Source organism: Colobus angolensis, unplaced genomic scaffold (assembly GCF_000951035.1).
Source record: "Colobus angolensis palliatus isolate OR3802 unplaced genomic scaffold, Cang.pa_1.0 Scaffold250, whole genome shotgun sequence".
Classification (NCBI taxonomy): domain Eukaryota; kingdom Metazoa; phylum Chordata; class Mammalia; order Primates; family Cercopithecidae; genus Colobus; species Colobus angolensis.
The window spans coordinates 2069967-2081766 of NW_012115711.1; the positions used below are offsets into that span (position 1 = coordinate 2069967).

General features: G+C 48.3%; 1 protein-coding gene across 5 annotated transcripts; it reads left to right on the top strand.

Annotated features, from left to right (window-relative positions):
• Positions 1–2982: 2982 nt before the first annotated feature.
• Positions 2983–11404, top strand: LOC105514915 (melanoma-associated antigen D2). Of its 5 annotated transcripts, XM_011946583.1 has the most exons (15): positions 3755–3816; positions 4686–4759; positions 5099–5185; positions 5300–5590; positions 6217–6300; positions 6442–6525; positions 6646–6709; positions 6970–7049; positions 7548–7642; positions 8331–8410; positions 8504–8546; positions 8874–8936; positions 10055–10169; positions 10643–11079; positions 11270–11404. In XM_011946583.1, the coding sequence occupies exons 2-14, from the start codon at positions 4715–4717 to the stop codon at positions 11069–11071; spliced, it is 1560 nt and encodes a 519-aa protein (XP_011801973.1). In that variant the 5' UTR covers positions 3755–3816; positions 4686–4714; the 3' UTR covers positions 11072–11079; positions 11270–11404. The 5 variants fall into 5 exon arrangements, with proteins under 5 accessions (XP_011801970.1, XP_011801969.1, XP_011801971.1 ...); XM_011946580.1 differs by lacking the exon at positions 3755–3816 and adding an exon at positions 2983–3186 and having other exon boundaries at positions 5099–5590; positions 6217–6525; XM_011946579.1 differs by lacking the exon at positions 3755–3816 and adding an exon at positions 2983–3186 and having other exon boundaries at positions 5099–5590; positions 6217–6525; positions 10643–11067; positions 11270–11401.
• Positions 11405–11800: the final 396 nt, after the last annotated feature.

Below are 11800 nucleotides of genomic sequence, written 5' to 3' on the forward strand. Positions count from 1 at the left end.
GAATAGACTCTGAAATAACAATGGCTTAAATAAGACATATATCTATTTGCCTCACCTAAAAGAAACCCAGAGGTAGGCAGTTCACGTTGGCTTCATGAAATTGTTATGGATCCAGATTCTTTTTAGTTTACTAATCCAGTATCCTTAGAGGGTGACCCTAGTCCTCATGGCCTTTATTCTGGGAGGCTATGTATCTAGCTAAAAATCAGATGGCTTATTACTAAGGAAGAAGAGGAGCATGGATATCAGGGTAAGCAATTAGCAATCTATGCCACAAACATGTGCACTGAAACTATTCCTTCCAAGGTCACCAGAGACCACCACTTGATCATCAAAGTCCCCAGACATTTTTTCAGGTCTTAATTTTCTTGATTCTTGGCAACATTCATCACTATTGACCTTGACTCCCCCCTCCTTTCAAAACAATCTCTTCCCTTATTTTTGTGACACTCCTTTCTCCCTTTTTTTTTTTTTTTTTTTATGGTGCCTTGCTCTATCACCCAGGCTGGAGTGCAATGGCACAATCTCGGCTCACTGCAACCTCTATCTCCCAGGTTCAAGCAATTCTCCTGCCTCAGCTTCCCGAGTAGTTGAGACTACAGGTGTGCTCCCCCACACCCAGCTAATTTTTTGTGTTTTTAGTAGAGATGGGGTTTCACCATGTTGATCAGGCTGGTCTTGAACTCCTGACCTCAGGTGATCTGCCCACCTCGGCCTCCCAAAGTGCTGGGATTACAGGTGTGAGCCACCACGCGCGGCCCTCTCCTGTTTTTCTCTCTGCCTCTTTGGTCACTCCTTATCAACCTCTTTCATGAGTTCCTTTTCCTCCACCTATACCAAAGATGCTTTTAGGCTGCAGGGCTCTTCCGTGGGCCCATGTCTTTTCTAGCACTGTGCATTCACCGGGGTGCTGTTGCCCTTTCTCATGAATTAAAGAACTATTTATGTACTGATGACTCCTAGAACTATAGCCTCAGCCTAGACCACTTCTCTGAGCTTCAGACATGTATATTCAACTGCCTGTGGTACATTTCCGCATGGACATGCCACAGGTGCCTTAAAAGCAATGTTCAGTTCTCCTCTAACCTGCTCCTCAAACCCGCTCTTCCTTCAGTATTCCTGATCTCAGTGAGAGGAGTTACCATTCACACAATCTCTCTAATCAGATCGCCAAGAGTTCCCTTTGACACTCCGCTCCTCCTTGCCCTTCTCTTCACAATCCAGTTACTCAAGTCCAATTACTTTTTACTTCTTTACTATCTCCTCGATTCAATCACTTCTCACTACCTGCCACCACTCTAGGTCAAAGCACAATCATTGCTTACCTAGATGACTACAAAAGGCATAAGTACTCTCCCTGTTTCCAAGACAACACCTATTCCATACTCCATATAGCAGCTAGGTGTTCTTTCTAAAACACAAACCTATGCTGTATCCTTGCCTAGAATCCTTTAATAACTCCTGGGTGCTCTCAGGATCAAGACCAAAGTCCTTATCTTGGCATTCAAAACTTGCCAACTTGCCACGATTTGGAAGGGATGGGGAATTTGAGATGCCAGAAATAGAAGAAAAGGAGGCGCTATGTCTAGTGTGGATAAGGGAGAAAATCTAGGAGGCAAGAACATGGTGAACTGATATCACACATTTGGAGAAAGCAATAATTCAGAGAAAGAGAAAAGACAGGAAAACAGAAGCCTGCCTTGAATATGCAAGAAATTTTTGTGTGTGTCTATCTTGAATTATCCATAGAACATAGGGATTCATGATATGTTATTTACACAGTAAAAGGTGACCACATAAAGCAGGAGACTTGTGTCCATTTGAATTACATTTATATGTGGAAAGGCATTGAATATTATTTCCGCAACTAACCGTTGTGCTGAATTTTATTATGGTTTCTAATAACTTTTTAGTTGATGCTCTTGGGTTTTCCAGGTCTGCATTTATATATTCAGTAATTAATGATGATTTGTCTATTTCCTATTATTTTACATCTTATTTTGTTCTCTTAAATAGATCCACTTGCTTATGTGAATTTATTTTGTGATAGAGGTGCCATTTCAAAGCAGAGAGGGAAAAGATGGATTAGTTTGCACATGATGTAGGGGTAAGAGACTATGATTTTGGAGAGTAATCAAGCTGAATCCGTATAGAAAATAAATTTTGAAATGATCAAACATCTAAATATAAATAATAAAGCCACAAAAGTGCTTCAAAAAAAAAAAAAAAACGGGGATTGTTATAGGAACATGAAAAGCATCTTTAAGCAAGCAGCAGGATCCAGTTGTGATGAAGGAAAAATGGATATATTTGACTACATAATAATTAAACATTTTTGCTTGGCAAAAATTATCATAAATAACATGAAAAATATTTGTAATGTGTGACACGTACACGAGAGACATTGCTGGTGGGAACGTTATTCCATGTACTTTTTAGGAGTAAGTTGACAAATTTTGTATCTTTTGTTATCAAAATGGAAGACTTTTTTGTAGCATTTGAACTAGCAAAAAATACCATAAACAAAAAAAAAGTGCCCCAAACAATCTAAATGTACATGTGTAGTGGACTGGTTCGATAAATTATGGGACATCTATACAAGAAAATATCATGCAACTGTTTAGAAAAATGTGCACCAACGGAAAGATTTTTTATATATAACTGGAAAAACCAGGTCGCAGAACAGAAGGTATGTATAGTGTACCATTTGTCAGAGAGAGAACCTGAATAATTAGTATACGAATAGAAAAAAAATCTGGATAGCAAAATGTTAATAGCGGTTATTTCTGGGAGATAAGAGTGGCCTTTCATTGGTATGTTATATATTACTGCATTGTTTTAATTTTTACAACAACAGCAACAACAACAAAACAACATATTACCTTTGTAATAAGAAAAAATGAAGATATAAAAGTAAATTCAATGAATGACTTTCTTTCGGGGGCGGTTTGGGTTGGAAGAGTTTCAGACTGAGCCTGGTACAGTGGCATAAACATGGGCTTTGGCGTCAGACAGCCCTGAGCAGGGCCCCATTGCCCCACCCCTGAGGAAGGCGAGGGGGGGTGGCAGGGGGCTGCGGAAAGGGGCTGGGCTGGGTTGGGCTGTCTGCAGCTCTAGTCCAGGAGGCTGAGACTTCGAGAGGGACTTAGAGAAGGCAGACGCATCCCGAACTCGCTGGAGGACAAGGTGAGGTGCGTTGAGATTGGGGTTTTATGGAGGTCATACAGTGGTTCCAGACCCCTCGAACCCATAGCCAGGCAGATGAGCAATTCTTACTGCACCACTGCAGCTGAAGCAGAGGTGACCTGGAGTGGTGTGTAGGCAGTGAGGACGACTGAGAAAGTAGTAGGCTGTACAGACTGCGAGCAGAGACGAGCGGAGGAGGAGGGGAGAAAAACGGGGAACCGGGAATGTTGGGAGGGGGACGAGGAATACAAGGAGGGAGGGGAACACTAAGGGGGAGTGAAGATCCAGAGAAGAGAATCGGGGATGCAGAGAGGGGTTAAGGAATACTGAGGGGCAGGGTGTGCAATCGTAACACGGAGGAGGATGTAAGGAATGGGAAGAGGGAATTCTGGAGTAAATAGAAAATGTGAGGTGGGAATAGGGAGTAAGGAGCAGGGCTAAGGGAATACGGAGGGGGGCATAAGGAATGAGGAGCAGGGAGCGGGGGAGGGGCAGACAGGCTGGGACGGAGGCCCCCTAGGGAGGCGGAAAGGGGCGGGACCACTTCCGGCCTAGAGAGGGGAGGGCAGTCTCTGAGTTTCAGAGGGGCTTGGAGTGAGTGGACGCTCTCGGGAATTGTAGGAGGACGAGGTGAGCAGCCGGGCCGACTTTTGGATGAGAGCCCCGCTAGGGGTCGGCCCCACCCTCTGGGATCTGGGGTAAACCTGTCATAAGGATCGGATCGTACCGGATCCATCCGGCTGGGAAGGGAGGGGACTGGACCCGGTTTGGCCGGGCCCAAGATGGAATCACTAGCTCAATATTTATTTGAGGAGGGGGTGTAATAGGGAAGGGGCGGAACCAAGATGCGCCTGTTTGGAGGGGGGCGTGTTAGGAAGAAGGGCGGGGTCAAGAGACACTGGACTCGGTAGGGCGTGAGTAGGGAAGGGGCCGGGCCCACCAGACACTGCGACAATTTTGGAGGAAGGCTTGTTGGGCAGGGGGCGGGACCGAATGGTACTGCGGACCTGGAGAGGGGCGTGAGTCGGGGCAGAGTGCCAGACTGAGACCACGATCATTGCGCATGCGCACTATGTATCGCTAGAAAGGGGCGTGTTGAGAAGGGCCAGCACAGAGACGAGCCAGCTGCTGAATGCGCATGTGCACGGTGGACATCAAAGAAAGGGCTCGTGCTGGGAAAGCGGGCGGGGCTGAGAACGGCCCTGCAGCCGACGCGCATGCGCTCTATCGACCTGCGGCTGGGTGGGGGGTGCACTGGGAAAAGGGGCGGGGTCCTCAGAGCTGCCGCGCTGGCACATCTTCCTGGAGAAGGGGAGGGTGCGGCTGCAGAGAATTGAGACTTAGAAGCTTTGGATTCCTGTATCTGAGAACGGAGGCGTTGTGGGTGGTGGAGGGGGTTGGAATTGGGGACCTACGGAAAGTAAGGATCAGCCTCCAGGCACAACAGGGGAGAGGACGTTCAGAGGGCTTCAACTTGACCCAGGCCTTCTCCTCTTCAGGCTCAGCTCTTGCCAGGCCAAATTGAGACATGTCTGACACAAGCGAGAGTGGTGCGGGTCTAACTAGCTTCCAGGTAAGGCCTCTTTCTGTCCTTTTCCAGCTGCTTTTCCTCTCCAGCCCTTGTTGCTGCCCCAAGTCCCTTGGCTCTTCCCCTCCCATCCTTGTCCTTCTCCACCTACTTTCCTGCCTGGGTGTCCCCCTGCCCAGTGGTGGGAGGGAGAGAAGGTGGGCGGGCCCCTCTTCTGCCCTCAGTTCTTGCTCAGAGGAAAGGGAGGCCTTGTTGGGCTGAGGTGGTCAGAGCACACCGCAGGTAGGAGTACAGGTCAGAGTAGTGTGGCCTTGGAATTTTGGAGCCATTTGCTTAGCTGGGGGTGGGGAGAAGGTCTGTGAACTTCCCTGCTTCCTCTTGCAGGCTGAAGCTTCAGAAAAGGACAGTAGCTCGATGATGCAGACTCTATTGACAGTGACCCAGAATGTGGAGGTCCCAGAGACACCGAAGGCCTCAAAGGCACCGGAGGTCTCAGAGGATGTGAAGGTCTCAAAAGCCTCTGGGGTCTCGAAGGCCACAGAGGTCTCAAAGACCCCAGAGGCTCAGGAGGCGCCTGCCACCGAGGCCTCATCTACTACTCAGCTGACTGATACCCAGGTTCTGGCAGCTGAAAACCAGAGTCTAGCAGCTGATACCAAGAAACAGAATGCTGACCCGCAGGCTGTGACAATGCCTGCCACTGAGACCAAAAAGGTCAGCTGTGTGGCTGATACGAAGGTCAATACAAAGGCCCAGGAGACTGAGGCTGCTGCCTCTCAGGCCCCAGCAGATGAACCTGAGCCTGAGAGTGCAGCTGCCCAGTCTCAGGAGAATCAGGATACTCGGCCCAAGGTCAAAGCCAAGAAAGCCCGAAAGGTAAGACCTCTGCAGTCACCACCCTTCGTTTTCTACTCCTCTCCTCTCAGTTGGTTGATTTGTTCTACAAACATTTAGAAAGATCCCTGTGCTCATCAGGGCTGTGGGGGGCACTGAAAGTAATGTGATGTAATTCCTGTCTTCAGAGAGCTTGCAGACTGATGGGGAGATGAGACAGGAATACACATAACTGCAATCTGAATATAATGCAGTTTATATTTACATAGTAGCTGCCCTGTGTTAGGCCTTGAGCTAAGCACATTTATGCAGGTTATCTCATTAAATCCCGAAAGTAATTCTCATAGCCCCAATTTTATAGAAAAGGAAGCTGAGTTCCAGAGAGGTGAAGCAGTTTGTCTAGGATGGTTCAAGCAGAGCCAGTAGTGGGCACAGAAAGAGAAGAAGACTCAGCCTCCACCCACCCTTGGTTTGCTCCTGGCCTGCTAGGCAGATGAAACGCTTGCTTGGAAGTCAGTGAGAAACAAACCCAGGGTTCAGCATGGCCAACATCTATTGAGTCAGGCTGTTACTACAGGGATGGGATTGGCGGGTGCTTCCTGGAAGAGACAGGGAGAGGAAAAGGACCACTTGTTTCATCTGATGATGTTGAGCTTCTGTTGATGCAGGTGAAGCATCTGGATGGGGAAGAGGATGGCAGCAGTGATCAGAGTCAGGCTTCTGGAACCACAGGTGGCCGAAGGGTCTCAAAGGCCCTAATGGCCTCAATGGCCCGCAGGGCTTCGAGGGGTCCCATAGCTTTTTGGGCCCGCAGGGCATCAAGGACTCGGTTGGCTGCTTGGGCCCGGAGAGCCTTGCTCTCCCTGAGATCACCTAAAGCCCGTAGGGGCAAGGCTCGCCGTAGAGCTGCCAAGCTCCAGTCATCCCAAGAGCCTGAAGCACCACCACCTCGGGATGTGGCCCTTTTGCAAGGGAGGGTAAGAACTCTTTCCTTTTTACTCTGCCTTTTCTACTGCCTTGGCTGCCCTTTTCTTTGCCATCGTCTCAAGTTTTCAGCAAACTTGTTTTGGTCTTTCCATCTTTTTCTACTCTGCCAGGCAAATGATTTGGTGAAGTACCTTTTGGCTAAAGACCAGACGAAGATTCCCATCAAGCGCTCAGGTAAAGTCCTACCAATCTTCCCTCTACCCTGAGCTCTGCCCTCCATTGCCCTTGCACCATGGTGCTGGGGATATCCGCTGCTCTTATGCTTATATCTCTGTCCTCCCAAAGTTCTAATTTGGCAGTGCTAGCATCTCTGTTGATAAGCGCAGAACCTGGTTATGCCACTCTTGGTGTGGTTGGCAAAGAGTCTATAGCTTGGGCATCAGGGCCACCTGGCGTCTCTTCAGTCAGGCGCTTACACCACTTTCCCCTTGCAGACATGCTGAAGGACATCATCAAAGAATACACTGATGTGTACCCTGAAATCATTGAACGAGCAGGCTATTCCTTGGAGAAGGTGAAGGGGCAGCCCTGGGGGATGGGCACAGTGGGGAAGCCTTGAATTGAACAAAAATGTGCAAGTCCCTTCTCAGGGGAACCAAAGAGACCTGCTAATCCAGCTCCATCACTATGCTGAGGGGCAGACAATGGCCTAGGGAGGGGTGTAGATGAGCGATGGGTCACACAGCAAGTCAATGGTAAAAGTACAGTTAGGACCCAAGACACCCAACTTAGTCCTGGCTTCTGTCCACAGCTCATGCCATGTATTTCAGATTTCACCTCTCCCTTTCATTCCCCATTCTCTGTCTCCCTAGATTCCCACTCATCGCAAAGATGATGATGACAATAGTACATTTGCTGCATGTTTACTGGGTGCCAGGCACTTAGCTATGTACTTTGTGTGCATTATCTCACTGATTTCTCACACATGCAAAACTCCTAGGTATATAGGGAGCTGCAGCATGCCCCGGAAGCTGAATTTTGTCATCTCATAAGCTGTTCTTCTCATCCACAGGTATTTGGGATTCAGTTGAAGGAAATTGATAAGAATGACCACTTGTACATTCTTCTCAGCACCTTAGAGCCCACTGATGCGGGCATACTGGGAACGTAAGCTGGGAAAGGGCTGAGGTGTGGGGGGCTTCTGCTTTGGCCATGTGCTGCTACCCCTTCTTTGTCCTACTTCCCCCATCCTCTTAGAGAGTCAGGAAAGACAGGGACTCAAAAGCCCCATCCCAGTTCCCATGCATAGTTGGAGCCCTGCTCACAGTAGTGATGCCTGATTATGATTGACTGAAGGGTGTAGGAGCCTGGGGTGGGACATTCCTGCTGTCAGCCTTGCTGTTTCTGTAGAAGCTTCCCAGGAAAGCAGGCCTGTCATTGCTTGCCTCTTCCTACTGGGAGCCTGGCCTGGCCTTGGCAGAGTGGTTCTCAAGGAGGGCTTCCTGGTGTGGGTGGATCAGGATGCATGAAGCACAGGAGTGTCAGTGGGGCTGAAGGTTCTGGGAAAGAAAGAAGGGATTCACATTGACTGAGTGCTTGTGTTGTACCAGGTTGACTACCATTCTTCCGTCTTCTTGGAAACCCAGGGAAGGGAGAATATGATTTTTCTATTTTACTGAATAGTAAACTGAGGCTTGCAAGTCTAAGTGCCTTGCCCAGGGTGGCATAGAGCTGGAAGCAGAGACTGGGCAGAATTCTGTATCTGAGGCATCTGGGAGAGGCTAGCCTAGTGAGCTGGCTGGTGTGTCTATGGTGGCTGCTGGACATAAACCTCTCTGTCCTGTTATTTCTCTAGGACTAAGGACTCACCCAAGCTGGGTCTGCTCATGGTGCTTCTCAGCATCATCTTCATGAATGGAAATCGGTCCAGTGAGGGTGAGTGGCTGGGCATGCAGCTGAATGGGTGGCCATGGTCTGGATTCCATGTGTTCAATTTCTGTCCCTGTCTCCTCTTGCCTCCCCTCGCAGCTGTCATCTGGGAGGTGCTGCGCAAGTTGGGGCTGCGCCCTGGGTATGATTGGGCTCTCTCAGCGCTTGCTGTCCGTGTTGTCCTTTGGCAAGAGAGGATGGTCCTAGGATTGCATCAGTCTGGTGGTCTGGTGGAGCGGGTGGGGTGCTGGACTGGGTAGAGGGCCCAGGGTTCTGACCTGGGTGGATGATGGGCAAATGGTCCTGAACTCTCTGCTCCCTCTATCAGTGTCCCTTGGGCTTCTATGGAGCTTCCCTCTTGTGCTGGAAACCTCTTTTCTATCTTGGAAATGCCTCTGCCCACATCTGGGAAGTGTCACAACCTTGAGTGAATGTATTTGTTTATTTATTTTTCTTTTTCTTCTCTCAGGATACATCATTCACTCTTTGGGGACGTGAAGAAACTCATCACTGATGAGTTTGTGAAGCAGAAGTAAGTATCTGTCTGGTGTTCATGTGTTCCATGCATTTGGCCTGTTTCAGAACTGAGTGATAAAGCCATGGTGCCTGCGTGCATGAGTCTATGTGTGTATATATTTGCATATTTGCATGTATGCAGGTGGTAGATTATTCCTTGGGTGGTGATGGGAAACAGAAGCAGCATATGTTTCCTGATCTGTTACACGTACCTCAACATTTGTCTTGAGACCAGTTCTGCAAGGGAGGGATTATGATTACCATCACTGTATGTATGCAGAAACTGAGGCTTAGAGAGGCGAAGTCATTTGGTCAGGGTTACACAGGTAGCAAGTAGAAGAGTTGTGTTTAGAACTTGGCTCCAAAGCCTTAGTTCTTTTTACTCTGCTAACTAGAGCTTCATAGAAATTAATTTCCATAAAGAAATGACATAGAATGGTAGCTTCAGGCAACCAGGTACCATGCTGGGGAGTTGACTTGTACATCTCATTTCATTTTCATAATTACCCTGCAGCTATCATCCCTTCCCCGTTTTACAGTTGAGAGACCTGGGGCTCTGAGAGGGGAGATCTGAGCATGGCCCACAACTGGTATGGGCCTGGAGTCCAGTCCTCTTGAATTTCTGGCCAAGGCTCACCTATCCTTGGTCCTTGGAGGACATTTGAGCACTCACACAGCCACACGCATGTGCCCACAGAAACATACACACACACACAAAGGGTCAGGAATTCAACATTTGTGAAGCATGCTGCTATTGGCTATTCTTCCTCTGTAGTCTTTCTGGTCATTTTCTGTGGTGCACCTTTCCGGGCTTGGCCAGTCTGAGGCCAAGACACTTGCAGTGGGGTGTGCTCAGAGCAGGGGGCCCAAAGAATGGCTCCTCTGTTTACAACACACCCAACAGGAGTCTGGGGTCATTGTGATGAGGGCCTCAAACTTGTGGCTTCCCTATGAACAAATGTCCCCCCACACCTCTGTGTGGCTTCTGGTCAAGACCAGTGGGATAGGGCTCAATATTGGAAGAAAGACTGCAGTAATTAGTGGATAATGTTGCCATCTGGAGCCTGTCCAGTCTATGCATGGGTAGGCCATGAATGGTCTTAGAAATAAAGGCTTTGAACCTCTCTTTCCAAGGTACCTGGACTATGCCAGAGTCCCCAATAGCAATCCCCCTGAATATGAGTTCTTCTGGGGCCTGCGCTCTTACTATGAGACCAGCAAGATGAAAGTCCTCAAGTTTGCCTGCAAGGTAATTGGAGAGCTGCCTGAGCTCGGCAAGTCAAGAGCATGGGGTGCCCCTGGCTGGGGCAGGCTGTGTGCAGAGCAGTCTGAAGTTCAAATCTGAATGTTTTGGTGCTTCTGTTAATTGTCAAAACACTGTAACAGGTACTTTATCTGAATCATTTAAGCCTTAAAACCTGATATGTCATTGCCCTGTTACAGATGAGAAAACTGAGGCCCAGAGAGGTTGGTAGGTGGCATGTCCAAAGTCATGGAGCTAGTAAATGTCAGAGCAGGGATGGAATATTAGGTGCATAATTACTGGTAATACTATATTATTACTCTTACCTTTTAACACTAAGCATGTAGCATAGCGCCTAGCATAAAGAGTAGATGCTTAATCCTCTTATGCTCCTTCTGATGGTTATTTACATAGTAATACTGTATTATTACTATGGCTTAATCCCTCTGTGCTCCTTCTGATGGTTATTTTTGTTTCAGGTACAAAAGAAGGATCCCAAGGAATGGGCAGCTCAGTACCGAGAGGCGATGGAAGCGGATTTGAAGGCTGCAGCTGAAGCTGCAGCTGAAGCCAAGGCGAGGGCCGAGATTAGAGCTCGAATGGGCATTGGGCTTGGCTCGGAGAATGCTGCCGGGCCCTGCAACTGGGACGAAGCTGATATTGGACCCTGGGCCAAAGCCCGGATCCAGGCGGGGGCAGAAGCTAAAGCCAAAGCCCAAGAGAGTGGCAGTGCCAGCACTGGTGCCAGTACCAGTGCCAATAACAGTGCCAGTGCCAGCACCAGTGGTGGCTTCAGTGCTGGTGCCAGCCTGACCGCCACTCTCACATTTGGGCTCTTCGCTGGCCTTGGTGGAGCTGGTGCCAGCACCAGTGGCAGCTCTGGTGCCTGTGGTTTCTCCTACAAGTGAGATTTCAGGTATCTGCCTTGGTTTCAGTGGGGACATCTGGGGCTTATGGGTATGGGATGAGGAGCTGGATGATTCTAGGAAGGCCCAAGCTGGAGAATGATGTGGAGAGTGTGCCAAGACACTGCTTTTGGCATTTTATTCCTTCGTGTGTGCTGGATGTCAACTGACCCTTTTATTTTCTCTTACTTGTGTTTTCAGATATTGTTAATCCTGCCAGTCTTTCTCTTCAAGCCAGGGTGCATCCTCAGAAACCTACTCAACACAGCACTCTAGGCAGCCACTATCAATCAATTGAAGTTGACACTCTGCATTAAATCTATTTGCCATTTCTGAGTTTATTGCTTTTTTTGGTGGGCTGTCACATTTTGGTATCACATTTAAAAATGAATGAGTTGGGAAAGTTTCCGCCTCAGTCTGTGTTTAGTTTGAGGTGATATTGTTGGATTCCCAGGAGTGAGATTAACACACCTTTCTGGGATAGATTGGGCCTCACGTCTAGCCTTCAGGGTGGTGGGATTTTAGTGGGGTGGAGTTAAAGAGATTGTAGTTACAGAGGACACACTTTGAAGGTGAGGCTTGAGGTCGGCAAGTCTGGAGCAGAAAGCATAAGTAGAGGAGACTGGATATCAAATATAGAATCTCTTTTTGAGAAATTTGAATGAGGGGAGAGAGAGGTACAGAGCTAAATGGAGATACAGGAACAAGGGAACATTTTCTTGGGGAAGGAGA

Bases quoted from the DNA above. Each gene is read 5' to 3' on its own strand.
- LOC105514915 (XM_011946579.1), top strand. From the start codon at position 4,715: ATGTCTGACACAAGCGAGAGTGGTGCGGGTCTAACTAGCTTCCAG. The intron at 6,710-6,969 runs GTAAAGTCCTAC...TTCCCCTTGCAG, and splicing joins GATTCCCATCAAGCGCTCAG to ACATGCTGAAGGACATCATC. The intron at 8,937-10,054 runs GTAAGTATCTGT...TCTCTTTCCAAG, and splicing joins GATGAGTTTGTGAAGCAGAA to GTACCTGGACTATGCCAGAG.